The 15574-nt window shown below is 41.3% G+C and overlaps 1 protein-coding gene across 3 annotated transcripts; it reads right to left on the minus strand.

Annotated features, from left to right (window-relative positions):
* Window positions 1-1879: 1879 nt before the first annotated feature.
* On the minus strand, window positions 1880-15221 carry scn3b (sodium channel, voltage-gated, type III, beta). 3 transcript variants are annotated; one of them, XM_027013657.3, is made up of 7 exons: window positions 14840-15221; window positions 10042-10134; window positions 8497-8660; window positions 7452-7677; window positions 4967-5105; window positions 3665-3755; window positions 1880-2983 (listed from the first exon to the last, which is right to left on the minus strand). In XM_027013657.3, exons 2-6 carry the CDS (start codon window positions 10094-10096, stop codon window positions 3692-3694), a joined length of 648 nt encoding a protein of 215 aa, XP_026869458.1. In that variant the 5' UTR covers window positions 10097-10134; window positions 14840-15221; the 3' UTR covers window positions 1880-2983; window positions 3665-3691. The 3 variants fall into 3 exon arrangements, with proteins under 3 accessions (XP_026869458.1, XP_026869456.1, XP_035390268.1); XM_027013655.3 differs by lacking the exon at window positions 14840-15221 and adding an exon at window positions 10527-11643; XM_035534375.2 differs by lacking the exons at window positions 3665-3755; window positions 14840-15221 and adding an exon at window positions 10527-11643.
* Between the last annotated feature and the right edge of the window lie 353 nt (window positions 15222-15574).

A 15574-nucleotide genomic window follows, 5' to 3' on the forward strand; every position in this document is an offset into this window, starting at 1 on the left:
AGCTGGGCACAGAACTGCTGCTAAATTATCGAAGTATGCAAAGGTGGAATGGAATTATATTCATTCTGTCTCTGTATAAGAGGATTTCATGAAAAAAAAAAGTGATGAGAACGTATGCACATGTCGATAGTGCCTCTGTTTGCAAGACAATACTGCCATCCAGTGGTCAATGGGGGAACAGTTTCATAGTACAGGACAATGTTGGTACAAGGGTCTCTGGCATGACTGCTTTCTACAGGAAACTAGATACCATAAGTAATTGCAAGCTGACCGATTTTGCCCATATTTAGGGTCCAAGCTATTTAGTGCTTTTAGTGCTTGGAATCCTTTTCTTTAAGTTTATCTTCTTGTTATTGTTTTTCTCCCTTAAAATGAATCGTGCAGGCCAAACCTATAGACAAACTTGGCCAATAGGTAGTAGTCCCTCCTGCTACTCAGGTGGCGCTACAGCGCATTCAAACGCCTTCCAATCCATAGCCCTACACCGTATGTTATGCAGATGAAATTCTATTTTTCCCCCGTCATTACGGGGAAAGACACAGCGTTTTCACAAAACATTCACAAATGTGAGTGTAACCAGACACAGCTGTAACTTTTACTGGAAGTTAATTCCATACATTAACATTAGTTCTATGGCATCCAAAACGTGCGGTGTGGTGCAATTTTAGACCATCATGAAAAACTCAGTCACCAGCTTTTCACATGATATGTAAACTGTTTTGTCTACATTTTAAAACCTTTAATGACTGGATGGAAGGAATGGAATATACAAGTCTCTACGTGTGTATGTCTATGTCTATACATTTTTAACTTAGCAAGCTCCTCAATCAAATTTCCAGTTCATAAAAACACTTTATTTCATTGTCACCTGACCTCAACCACCCTTTTCACAGGATGTTAATGAAATAGTGGACAAAGTCACAATGTCATGTGTGCATGGTGGGTGCTAGACAGTGCAAGACCATTCTAGCCTGAACAGAGATCACAGGATAATAAAGCACTCCGCTTTGGGCAGATCAGTTCTGTTTAAAGAAACTAGGATTAAATGATTATAACCAAACTCCTATTCCAAGTTGTGGTATATTGAGTGAGCTCATCAGTCAGGCTGCTCACTAACCCCTAAGAAGAATTTTAATGAACTTATTCTCTTGAACTTATTAGACTGTACTACCTTCTGACATGCTATGAGGGCGTCACTTAGCATGCTACATAATTTACCATCTTTGAGAGATTTGGACTAGCTAAATGGCAGATTTTTTTCTAGACCTGTGCAATGAAGTTTTAATGATGTGGAATCTCTTTGGTCTTAAAAATCAAGACTTAATCCCATCTGTTCACCATCTTAATCTCATGTGTTTCAGAAAACAGGAAGTGGAATCAGGTGAAACCAGACACAGTAAGTGTCAGAGCAGACAGACAGGAAGCCCAAGGACTTTTAGAATGCATTTAATTTCCTTAATAGTAGATGACAAGCTTAACAAACAAACAAACACACAGACACACTCACACACACACACACACACACACACACACACAATATATATATATATATATATATATATATATATATATATATATATATATATATATATATGGCTATTTTTGGCAGTTACATTTGTCCCAATATATTGGCAGCATCTTATAAAACAATGCAAAAGGCAACTGTTCCAAAGAGGAAAAAAGTACAAATAATAGCAGAGTTATTTTACACTGTCACAAACTGTAAAAGTAGATACCGACTGTAGGTAAACTAATGGCAGCAGTGCATTCAACAGTCATCTGACTTGATCAACCCCAGCACACAATGGTGTTGCCACTGACGACAGTGAAAACCTTACGCAGATTAAGTTATAGCATGTGAGTCTTGTAAAAAAAAAAAAAAAAAAAAAAAAAAAAAAAAAAAAAAAAAAAGTCTATCTGAGACCAAATCCACATGTAAAAAGAACTGGATATAGGTGTAGAACTTGTAGATGTAGGCATAGCATAGTGCACAACTTATCCAACAGTCTGTAAGGTTAGCACTGAGTACAGAGGAGAGTATTCCATAGTCATCACAGAGTATTACTGAGCAGTCATTAATAACAGTGCATCATCACGGAGCATTATTGAGCAGTTATCAGTAACGATGCGTCATCACAGAGCATTATTGATCTATCAATCACAATAAGTGATATCAATATGATTACAGTGCATGTTAGAACTCCTGTTACATAAGATTGAATGGAACTACAACTACATATCCTTGGGGTGGCTTCTCTTAATATTTAGCCCACATACCTTCAAATGTTCAGGTTAAAATGGCTGAGCGACACGTCAGTTAAAAAAGCATATTAACATGACTGACATATAAGGTAACCATGGGTCTTTCACACACGAAACCACAGAGACCACAAACACACTACAGCAGATTACTCAACTCACTCTCAGAGACTCCGTCTGGTTAAGGTAGCCGGGCTGGATATGGACTCTCAACGCTGGGATGTACCAGCATTCCTTTATTTCATATATAAAATAGTGGATGAAAAGATGCCAGATTGTGTTTTTAAAAAATGATTTTTTTTTTTTATCAAAATAGTAAGAACATAGTGTACCAAAGGCCCAGAGGTCTGTCAAAGGGCACGATGGGCGTCAAACTTAGGCAAAGCAGTCTGCCTTCCTGGAAACAGGCAGTGTGGTAGCTTTTCCTTTCTGATTGCTGTTCTGAATGTTGTATTTCTTCTAAGGCAATAATTGAAAAAACACAAACATGACCTCGTCTTCATTTTAGGGTTAAAGGTGTGTAAAGCTTCTCTGAGAGAAAGAGAAATATAGAAAGAGAAGGGGTGGTTTATTAATCAGGAGGGAGTTTGCCTTCACACCACGTGACCGAGATGACAGGACTTTGTTTTGGCAGGTTTCCTGTTATCTCAGTGCATCTGTCAGGCTGGGCAGGATCAGGTCTCGCCTGCTTTTCAAGCCAATCACCAGAAGGAGTCATCAGTACCTGAAATAGAAAACACCGTCATTCAAAATCCCCTGCTCACACACAGTTAACTGGCTGCATCTCAGATATGCCACCACTAACTGGACTGAAGAAAAGACAGCCCTGCCTGCTATAACATCGTCTTCCCCTCCCCTACCGAGTTTACTGCATTTTCCATAAATCAACAGGGCAATTTGGAAATGGTCCATTCTGAGCATGTTTCTAGAATGTCGTAACCAGCTACAGATCGGTTTAACGGAGCACAGACCACAACACGCTCAGAAATGGCATTAAAGCAGAGCTCCAGACCTCTGAGCACCACAAACGGTCTTTCAGTAGGAATCTCTGTCAAACGTCCTACTGGCTGTTCCCACCCAGCACACAATTACCACACCACCGTGGCCTCTGGAACAACAACAGACCAGAGTTTCTGCAATGAACTAATATTCTGCTAGACTTCCCCTCTGCATCTGACTGCCCTCGGGGATAGCTTGTGTTAGTAAAAAGGCAGCGTTCACTGTTAGAACACGTGGTTGGAATGAGCAGGCATGAGGGGGATAGGAACAGATTTCAGGTCGTCAGCTCATGAGAACAAAGGTGCAGAGGAGAGGAACAGAGATAGGGAGGTGTGGTGGTTAGCCAAACACGATGAGAGGCCAGGGGTTAGGAGACATGACCGAGCGGTAGGTAAATTGAAAATACCGTATCGTGTGTGAGAGACAACCACTTTTATTCCATTACTGCAGGAGCCGGAGTCTCTTTATTCTCCGACGGAATGGCTAGGTAGTCTGTCCTGTAGACACATGGGTACAGAGAAAAAGGGAGACTAAGACTAGGTGGGGTCCTTATACAGGGCTCCGGTCAGGGCAAAATAACGACCCCCCAGCACTGCGTCATGGTGGATGATAATGAGCCCCACAGGCGCCTCATACCATGAGCGCTAGTGTCAAGCAAAATAAAGCAATCAAAGAAAACGATCATAGAAACACAGGGCTGAACAAAAACATCAAACAATGGCTGCGACCTGTCGAAAAGGTTACAGTTAAAAAAAAAAAAAAAGGTACACAATGTTCTGATATTGTGTCAAGGTTGAGAGAGGATGAATTTCACTACAGAATTTGATTAGCACACATCAGCCTGGAGGGGCTGGGGTGTAGGGTTTCATGTCTGATCTAAGTGACTGATATGATTAAGGTTCACTAATACAGCTGGAGCGCTATGGACAGATGCATTATTGTTGGACATCTGTGTGTGTGTGTGTATGTGTGTGTGTGTGTGTGTGTGTGTGTGCGCGCACGCGCTCACGTACATGCATTTGTGCATGTCTACATGAATTGGTAGTGTAGTGCTCTGTCGTGCAACAGCTCACTGACTTATTCAGATTTTTGAACTAACCCAGACTCATTCATTCATTCAGACTCACTGACTGATTAACAATTCATCAATACTGGTTGAACGTTCCAAAGATCTGACACCATCTATGTTTGTTTAGATTGCCAACTAGACTTTCATTAATCGTGCAACCAAACTTATGTTCTGGATGCTGTGTGTGCTAATTATGAGTTTTAACAATATGACTGCCTCAACATGGTAACTGAGTCAGTGTATACTGACTCTAAAGTCCTTTCTAATACTGTTGGCTGCTTTAAAAAAAAAAAGGACTACAAAGAGATGTTTATTGCATGTACTTGAAACTTCTCTTCCTATGGGCAAGATGTAGTGTGAACTTTTGATAACACAAACAGTGTAAAATTTATCACCCATGTCTCTGCAGTATTATCCTGCCATTTCACTCTGATTATAATTTTGTAACCTACCTGAACTCATGTACCCCTATTCTAATTACTGAGCTTAGATGCATTTTGTTATATGGGAGAGGAGTTCCTGACCTCATGTGTGAGGTGGACACTCACTCACTGTCCTGGGTTTGCCCGTCTGATCTATGTGAGATGGACACTCACTCACTGTCCTGGGTTTGCTCGTCTGATCTGTGTGGACACTCACGCACTGTCCTGGGTTTGCTCGTCTGATTTGGAGATCTTCCTATAGCAGTAGATCATTTCCACCAGCAGCCAGAAGGTGAGGAACACCAACAGCACGTACATCATGATCTCCGAGTACCATGCTGTGGAGTCAGTACTCGCTGACATACACACACACACATCACACACGACATGCGATACATTAGACTTTAGATATAGGTAAAAACACACTGTCACATATAGTGCTAAATATGTTCTATGGCTCTGAAATGCATTATGTTTTAAAGCTACAGGCAACAGATATGTCAGGTACACTGTGATTTTAAAGCTACAGGCAACAGATACGTCAGGTACACTGTGATTTTAAAGCTACAGGCAACAGATACGTCAGGTACACTGTGATTTTAAAGCTACAGGCAACAGATACGTCAGGTACACTGTGATTTTAAAGCTACAGGCAACAGATACGTCAGGTACACTGTGATTTTAAAGCTACAGGCAACAGATACGTCAGGTACACTGTGATTTTAAAGCTACAGGCAACAGATACGTCAGGTACACTGTGATTTTAAAGCTACAGGCAACAGATATGTCAGGTACACTGTGATTTTTTTCTGGGCATTTGCTAACAGAAAATCAGTGTGCTGTTCTGTGTTACTAGAAGGCCACCAGCACCTACATGTGCAGTATGTAACACTACATCCTATACACACGGCCTTGTCCTGCACTACATTACTGTTTCAGTGGCTCTAGGCGTTCTGTTATCTGAACACAAACCAGCAGGAACAGGTCCGTTAATCAAACAGGTCAAACTACCAGACCCCTGTAAAATGTTGAATTTTAGATGTAAAATTAAAACAAAATTTTAGATGGCTTGAAAAACCCAATGCCTTGAGTCATCTGATCAGAGTTTAATTTATATATGTAACTAATTATTTTAAGATATAAAATAATTATATCTTCAGTCATACAAATGACTGAAAGCAACTGGTTCAATCACAAACTGGTTTAATCACAAACTGATCTTCTCAAAGTGGCAATTTTTTTTTGGTGAGCTAAGACAACAATTAAATAAAGTATATGTTTTAAGATAATTAAATAAAGTATGTTTTAATATCATTGAATACAACAGTACCCATGTGACATTGTGAAACTAGACTGCTTGCCAATTTGAATTTTGACATTTAGATATTACATGACCAAAAAAAATCAGAGCAGAATGTTTTAATGAATTAACATGCATGATGGACAGCCTAACAGACCCTGAGAAATATATCACTGTAAACTGTTCACTGTCAACTGACATTTTTATTAAAAGTAATGAAATAATAACCAATATTTACAGGGCAGTAAGCAGTGCTAAGATGCTTGCAAGCATGAAATCTTTTTCAACAGTATGTTTGAATGTTTTGAAACAGTCTTGTATGTTTGAAAGTTTTTTGTGTGACACACACAAACACACACGCACGCACGCACAAAGATACACACATATAGTATTGAGATGAAACAAATCATCACAGTATGAGCAAACAGTGCGTAGGTGAGTGGTGAGCAGAACACAGCACAGAGCTTATAAGCCTTCACATTCATCAGTGCTACAGCCGTTCTGTCTACGTATGTTTTATGTGTGCAGTTATACCTCTCATGCTGGAAGATGGAGAGAAGCTGAGAATTGCTGTTTTAATGGCAAATCACAAGTAGTACAGTGCATGTGAAAAAGTTTTAAAAGGGTCTATATAATTGAGTTCATACTGGTTGCAGAAATACTGGTCAATTGATACTACCTTTTCATTTTAATATATTTGCCTTTTTTCAGGTTTAGGTATTATGGCCATACCAGCTATTGCACTGCACTCAACAGCATTACAAGCAAATGGCATGAAATGGAAAAGCCGTGTTCTACTCTTTGTGGCTGCTAATTAAATTATAGTTCCCAAACACCTAAATCCACAACTTAAATACCACTCAGTCTATTTCTATCTGTGCATCAAATAGGCCGTGGTAGAGACACAGATAGAGATAATCCATTGCGGTAGCATGAGTAAGTACAAACAAATATACATTCAGTAAAGTATATTCGATATTTGTGCATTCAGCAATTCCAATGCAGGCATCCATAGAATAGCATACAAGCCAGAATCTGTACTTTACCCCTTAAAACAGACACAGTAGTAACAGGATGGCTAGATAAAATTCATCGTACGCAGAAGGCATAGATAGTGATAAAAACAGAACAAAGCACACTATTACTCGAGCAACACAGACAATTTAAAGAGACAGAAGGGGCCGAGAGAAGCGTATTTACGGAAACGTCTAAGAGTGTGGTGACACGTAGACTTATCTAAGGTTAGAGATTAGGTCATCGAACACATCCATTAAAGATGAGACCAAAGCAGAGCAGTACACAACCAGAGAGTCTATGGGAACAGTGGGGGCGGGGTCAAATTTGGTCCGGGGCGGTCAGTGAGGGCGGGGTCAAATACAATCAGGGGGTGTGTCCTCCTTACCTTTCTCCTTCACCACCAGCTTGATCTCGACACGCTTCTCCATGGACGGTGTGTAGAGGTTAAAGGAGAACTGGCGGTGGACCACGCACTCGTACCGGCCGCTATCATTGAGCCTGATTTTGATGATGCTGATGGAGACGTCCTGCAGGTCCTTGCTGCCGTTCCACTGTAGCCGCCCCTTCCAGGGACCCTCGAGGTCCCGCGGTCTGCCATCGTACAGGAATATCTAATGCGCAGAGAGGAGGCATGCAGGTCAGGAGTGCACACCGATGGGTTCCATTACCCTCATGAACTCCAGGCTCAGTATTCAATTTTATCCATTAATCTTAAGGCATATTAATTCAATAACTAATATGAATTATTTAAGAGCTACGTCACAGAAACTAATTTGAAAGATATGTAGCTCTGAGGGAGACAAATATAGATAAGTATAGAACAACCAGTTTGTTACACAACTGCTACACAAACCTATAGCACATAGTAGTAAGGCACCGAATGTAGCTTTTGCTAGCAGGCTAGAAACAATGAAGCAAGAAAGGATCCTGATTTAAGACCATCAAATAAATTGGACCAACTGTTACTTAAAAAAACAAAAATCAAAACACAAGTCCATCTGGATGACAAGTCAGCCAGTGCAGCGATAAGCTGCTCCTGTTCCACACAGCAAAGACTACTAGGTGTTGATGTTTCAGTGTTACCTGTTCAGGAGATTTGCAGGCAAAACTGCAAAAATCAAGAGTCAAGCAATCAACAGTCAAATGATTCCAATGACAGTCCAGGATAGACATCAAATGTTTCAAGGTAATTTCTTACTTTTCGTACTCCACAATGACAATGAGTGACTATATTGAAGAGTGTGAGCTCCTACTAAAAACATTTAGTTTTGTCAAATATCGATTTATACCTTATTGTTTAGGGAACTGTAATGAAGTTTTCTATTTCAAATACTTATGGAAACACATTTTAAATAATACAATTGTTTCCAGCATGCAAAACACACAGTGTGTTAAAGGCGACAGCTTGCGGAGGTGCGTAGCGAGCTTACAGACTGCCGGTCATCGTCCGGGCCTGTGTAGTACCAGTTCACCCTGGTCTCAGCGCTGATTTCCTCCCGCTTCATACAGGAGACACAGGTCAGTTTCATCGGTCTTCCCAGCACCGCCTCTGTGTCTGAGACGGCGTCCACACACACTGGCCTGCATTCTCGCACTGCGCACAACGCAGAGGGGAACCACACACACACACATGCACACAGAGCGAGAGAGAGCGAGAGAGAGAGAAATGTACATGTTTACTGTTGGAACACATGTGTGGCACAAAGGCTAACCTTGTACCTTTACTTTAGAATGTTTATGCAAAAATTCCTAAATAATTTAATGAGAATGGTTCATTAAATCCCTCTCAGACAAACGGATTAACTAGTGCTACTGATAGCCACATCCTTTAAGAACACAGCATGTAATGTATGTAGCCTTAAGAATATTAAATGCTATTGGACATTTGCTTTTTTACTGTTAGCAGACTGGGAACCCTGTGACGGCTGATGCGCTGTCAGTCATCTGGTCCGTTGGCTGAGATCGCACCATGCGCCTAAGTGCCCAAGAGGCAGAGCTGGCACACATTCGCATCTTCCCTCTGCCAACACTTAGCCTCAATCCACTCATCCGCTAAGGAGGTCAATTAAATGGGAGGCAGGCTTCTGCCAAGGGAGATGAGGAGCATGACGGACATGATTTGCCGTCATGAGTGGGGATTCCAGAAAGAGTCAAACGTATTTGTGCTCATCAGCCTGCTCTCACACAGCCTGACTTAAGTCCAGATGGATAAGCACTTCACATAACACCGGGCACCGTAGCCTCTGTACTCCAATGAAAAAGGCCTAATTGTGTAATGCAGTGATGCTGTATTAACAAACATGGTGTGCGAGCCACAGCCATGACTGTAAAAGCAGCTTCAGCCATTGTTTGAAATGGAGGCTGTCTTACGTAATCCGCAGCCCCGAGCCGACACCATCAACATTCATCACACCTGCTTGTTTTTAACAGGCAGACAGGCAAGTGGGAGAACTGAACCTAACTGGCACACAGAACCACTCGACAAATTTGATTTTGACACATCATTTTGCCATCAGCAGGCCAGTTTCTGTGTGAACACAGAGGTAAAATGGCTTGTCCAGTCTAGGGTTACTTATTAATGTGCTGTCCTACTGCATGGACACTGTGGCATGCTGTACATACTAGCTGAGCCTTTCATGTGCACCAAATATGGTTTATCACTAGACATGTCTCATATGTTTAATTAAAGTGTTTTGTTCACTGGTAATGTAGAAACCTAAGCTACCTAATACTGTAAATCAAATCATTACCGTTCACACCTGCGTTTAAATAAGATACTTTTTAGAATACTTGTCCACAATTAAAATATTCCACAGTAGACTATTTTATTTTATTTTATTTTATTTTATTTTATTTTATTTTATTTATTTTAGAATTCAGTTAAAAGCATTTTTGCAAAGTACTAATTGTTTTATATTGTATCGTGTTTAAAGTGCTAATTTGTAGCCTACTTCACAAAGACTCAGACGACTTACCAGCAAATATCAGTAGTGAAAGGAAATGCAACAGAACCCTCGTTTGAGTTATCATGCTTCGAACAAGAGGGCGGCGTCTTGGGTTGCGTCTCCCTGTTTACAACGAAAGAAACACAGTTCGTGGTAAAAGTGTCATGCGAAACCTGTAATATAAAGCAACCAGCGGGTTGTGGCCCTGAGCGCTGAAGTTCTCCCGGTTTTAAGTGAAGTCATCAGTCACATTTCGCCCGCAGCCCTACGCGACTTCAGAACCATGGACAGCAACTAGCCAGCCTTAAAAATCGACTATTCATTCCGGAAAAAAACAAAAAAAAACGTTTTCATACAGCAACAAGACACGTAAATCATCAGGTTACACTGAAACATTCAACATGTTTTCGTCAGTGAGATGTAGAAAAGTTAAAGCGCAGGTCTTACTAAGATAGTAAAAAAAAACAGTTCAGGAAATGCAAGTTTTTAAGAGGAAGTTTGAGATTTGATCCTACCGTGACAGACAGACTACATCTAGAAAAACGAGAATGAGCGCTGTATTTCCCTGGAAGGTTTCTTCATGGTAGCGATACTTGTTAATCGGAGCAACGCGGGTTTTCCGCCAACAAAACGACCTGTGGATTCCAACAAAGAAAAAAATTCTACAAGGAAATTTCCCTCAGAAACATAGATATATAATGCATCCACACTGAGATGGTTTACATATAATCACTGACAGCCAATGAATGACATTGCTTTCCCGTCGGTGCGAATAGTAAGGATGCCCTGGAAGCACCGTCTTTCTTTCTGGCTTTTCACTCGCTGTCCAGTTACCCTGCTCATGAATTTCCTCTCAAATGCGCATGCGCCAACGAACTAACCCAATTCTGCACGTAGACAAAGGTGATAGCGCACAATAAATGAAAATGCAGAGTCTCGGTGAGAGGGAGGTTTTAACAACGCATCTGTATCTAGGAACTGATATGAATCCTGACATAAACAATGAGATTTCTGGATTTTGGCTCTTGTTCAATTTTTCCAAATATTTTTGGATGACCGTCTTTTCTTGGAAGGAGATTTCTCTTTGCCATTTATTGATCGTTCGCGATGACGGACCATGCTAGATGTGTTAGACCATAAACGTCAAACGTTACACGTCTGACCACAGACTAGGGATGAAAATATGAACATGTATTCCTCGTCTCTCATCTTACGTCTTCAGTAGCATCCCCCATGCGCCGATGGACAATGCGAAGTCGCTCCTGATTAATAACGGAACGCTTTCAAACGTCTGTCAGCTCTAAAAGCAGGAACTGATTGTTCCAGCGTTCAAACCCACACAGTCCACCCTCTTAACCTGCGAGTGCGAGGAGAAGCAGCTCTACTGCAATTACAGTAATTATTATGAGTCACACCGAACAGAGTCTTGAATCGGAACCCAGACACAGTGAGTTTGGAGGATATGGACAATCGACAAATTGGGGCATATGCTCCAAATCTTTCAATAAAATGTCTTATTTTCTGTGTCTCAGGATGTCACACATGACCATTTCGCATACATACTAACACCCATGAAAATATTTACACAGTAACAGGGCTCCTAGAAATGTATAGTAGTCTTCATGTTCAGTTCTTTATAGATTAAACAGATTTGTCTTTATTTGCAAAGGCAGCTGACCTGACATTTACATTTACATTTACATTTACGGCATTTAGCAGACACTCTTATCCAGAGCGACTTACAAAAGTGCTTTGTCATTTATTCATAGAATACATCCTAGTACAGTACAGTAGGTTAGAATTAAACATACCAATGAAATAGAATACTGTAGAATACAGTGCAGAATACATAAGGTCTATCTTAAACAATGATAAGTGCTATAAACAATCAGTTCTAGAGTTTGTTAAGCAACATAAACAATGCCCTACAATAAGTATTAAATTAGTCAGTCAATATGGGAGCAGGGTCAGTTGTCTGATGAGGACACTAAAATAGCCACGAGATTTGTATTGTGAATGTCTAGTCCTTAATTGTCCTGAATCTCACCAAGATATTGATGCACAGGGAACCAAGAGGAGCCTTTTCCCTTTTATCCAAAGAACAACAGCAATCGTGTGCTTCTGAGAGAGCGGATCAATGGCAGTTGGCTGAAACTCAGACTAAAAATGGCAGGCCTGTTGGTTGCCATATCCACGAGATAGAGAAACCATGGCAACAGTGATGCAGAATGACAGGCTGCACTGAACAGCAGGATAGTGCCCTCGCCCAGGAGGGGATCAGGGAGCTGTACTCCTCTACTGGTGATCTCTACACATCTCTACACACAGCACACACAGCAGTCCACTGTCCATAGCAAACTAACCTTTTGCTCCTCACTGCAATTGGTCCCAACCCAAGGTTTAAAAAAAAAAACATAAAGCAAATATTTATTTTCTACAATGGTCAGGAAATATAAATGATTACCACTGCATATTAACAGCTCAGGTTACATTTATATTTATTATACCACCCCACTAAAATATAAAATAGATTATGGTGTACATTTGTAGATTGCATTTGTAGCTATTGTAAGACCAAAACAGTGCCATTTGTTCCTCACCATATAGTGAGTCAGGCATGTGGAGAGGATTTCCCTTAGGTGGGGTCGTGAACCCTTGGGAGAGCTTGGCTCGGCTGTGCGTTTCTGCCATCTGGGTGGGAGCAGAGAGTTCTCCCAAATAACCCAGGGCTACTCGTGTGCACGTAATGCATGTGATTTATTCATGCACTTCAGCGTCTTTGCTCCAAAATAGCCATACTTGCAGAAAGGTGTGCATAATTTGTATCCCAAAGAGTTGATATGTCTAAACCCTGAATGCAAGCTTCATGCTAAATTATCCACTTTGATTAACAATGCTCTTGTCTCTCCAGCACACAGGAGTCAGGTGATGGTAACCAACGCAGCACGCTGCTCCACCGCACCTCCCTGGATCAGTCACACTTTTGTCTTTGACTTATGAAAGGCTTGCTGGACTGGTACCTCAAGCAGACTACAAATGCTTATTACCATGCTGCACGGAGGTAAGTACTGCATATTTTAACTGTGGGTGTATTGTATTTTACAATAATGGTGAAGAACTTTTAATGTGCATATACAGTATTCTCCTGTAATCTACAGATGTGTAACACAATGGCCCTTTTAGACTGTATTCAAGTGAAGTGTGGCTGAAAGCATGAAGTTTTGATGTTTCTTCACCCTGTGTGTCCTCATAGACCTGCCATTTGTACCTCACGTTTGTGTAGGCATTTCAGATTTATGAGACTGACGTTTCCTTTCCTGCTGTTTAATGTCGGCAGCTGAGGCAGACCTGATGGATATGAATGGCATGCCACAGGTCAGGAGTGTCTGGTGATGCCCTCAGCCCAAGAGAAGAGTGCGTTCTCACCAGCGTCAGTCGTGAGGAAGTAGAAAAGCTTCCCAAGCACACATGACCAAGCGGTTTTGGGATGTTCTGGCCTTTGTGAATAAGGTAGATGAGGTTAACATTTTGTTTGGCTCTCTCTGCAAGGAGCAGTGATCAGGTCCGGCCAGTGTTGTTCTCCCTGCATAACGAATATGACCTGCACCAGCTGTTGAGCCTGGGTAGGACATGCCCGCTTTACAGACAAACAATACTGCTCCATTACGTAGCTGCCTGCCCTGACCACGATCTTCACCTGTAGCTTAAACTGTGAGGTGAAGAAAGCAAGAACAAACCATGACTCTGCCAAAGCCTGCAGCGGGTTGACCTCCTCACCTTCCATTTCAGGTATGAGCAGGGAGCTTCTCAGTTTAACGCTTAGAACTCCAGATGTTCCAGGACAATGTGCTACCGCCATTACTTTTAGCTAGCATTCTTATCCACTGTGATCGCAAACGCATGTTCCTCTGTTTCAGGCAAGCTAAAGACATCCAAACAAATACATTTCACAAGCACGTCAACTTCTAATATGCACTGAATAACAATAGATTTTATATCACAGCACTCTAGAACATAAAATTGATATAATTTCCATCATATTCTTTAATACGATTGTTGTTTATACAAATTGCAAACAAAAACAGCAAAAAACAGGACTGTGATGCTTTTTTCATCTATACTTCAAATAGGCATTTGGTTTAGGAGAGTGTAAACAACATGTGAAAAGAAAAAACTCAAATAAAAGAACAGATTTTAAGATGTCTATATGATCATTGATCATGAATTACTTACTGCAGCTGCCATGATTGTCTGTTTGCGTGGTAAATTAAAAAAAAAAGATTTTTATTGAACAGTAGTAGTATTTCAAATATCAGAACAGATGAAACTGCATAAATCCAACAGTTATCCAGTGGAACAGATTGCTTTGTCATGTATTCTGCAAGTTGTGTGGTATCTCCGTTATTCCGTACATACACAGAAGGATTATGATCCTGGGCTATTGCTCTTTTCCTCGTCCTCTGCAGCTTGGCAGCTGACCAGCACAAACTACCATCCAGTATTGAGTTACTCTCCAACATTATGTGTTTAATCAACAGACTCAAGGAAGAAACTCTGCTCCTAAAACAGGAAAGAATGAGCAGAACCCTACACGTATCTGGCAGTAACCCCCCTGGGATATACCCCACATACAACACATGTACTGAGACTGTTGTTCTGTGTATGTATTTGTACTGTTTATGAGATATGAGATGCACCTCCAAAGAAAGTTTGCTTGTATGTAGTACTACACTTACTGGGAGATCTTTCCAGACTTCCACTAGGTAAACCAATGCAGTTAAGTAAACATTCACTTTATGCAGTATGAATAATAAATTTAAACACTTACTAGAGTAGGGTTCCTTAATGGAAAGACTATTCCTTCTACAAAGGTCCCATAGCACCAACAAACCACTGACTGCTGCAGCAAACAGAAGTCGCCTGTGTGCTGCACCAGATCGAATTGTTTATGCAGTTTAAGCGTTGAACTCTCAGCTGTTCGTAAGGGAGAGAACCAGGACAGAAATAGCTATGACAACAGGGAGCACAGCCCCCTCAGCAGAAACACAGAATGCCAACCTGTAAACGCCTCAGTCTCCAAATGCCTCGTTAAACCGACAGCGAGGGCAAAAAGGCACAACGTCATGTGTGACATTCACGATAGCAGATGAAAGCTATGTTAAGTGGCTAGTTGGCCAGGCGCAGCACGCGCGATCGTTTTTACCGTTAATCTAATTGATAAGGGGCAAGATGGAAACCTAATCAGTCCACTGGCGACGCGGGTGGAGGGCGGGAGCTCCGGGGGGGAGGGGGGGGCGGTTACTCCAGCTAACAGTTCCCAATAGGCCGACTCTCTTTTGAGCGAATACTTTGGAAGTAGTCACCAATTAACAGGGCGCAATGCTGGGAAGGAGGCCACAGGTTTAGTGATGTGCGCGATCTGTTGAAGAGACATGTGGGTATAGATGGTAACCCTTAAAAGAAATAAATGGAGCATTGTGATAAAGGCTGGTTTTAGCATTTATCCCCCAAAGCCAGACAGAACTGGCGGGTCTTTTAAGACAGAGTTCATTAAAATAGTGGT

This window comes from Electrophorus electricus, chromosome 17 (genome assembly GCF_041902795.1).
Source record: "Electrophorus electricus isolate QZ-2024a chromosome 17, ASM4190279v1, whole genome shotgun sequence".
Taxonomy (NCBI): domain Eukaryota; kingdom Metazoa; phylum Chordata; class Actinopteri; order Gymnotiformes; family Gymnotidae; genus Electrophorus; species Electrophorus electricus.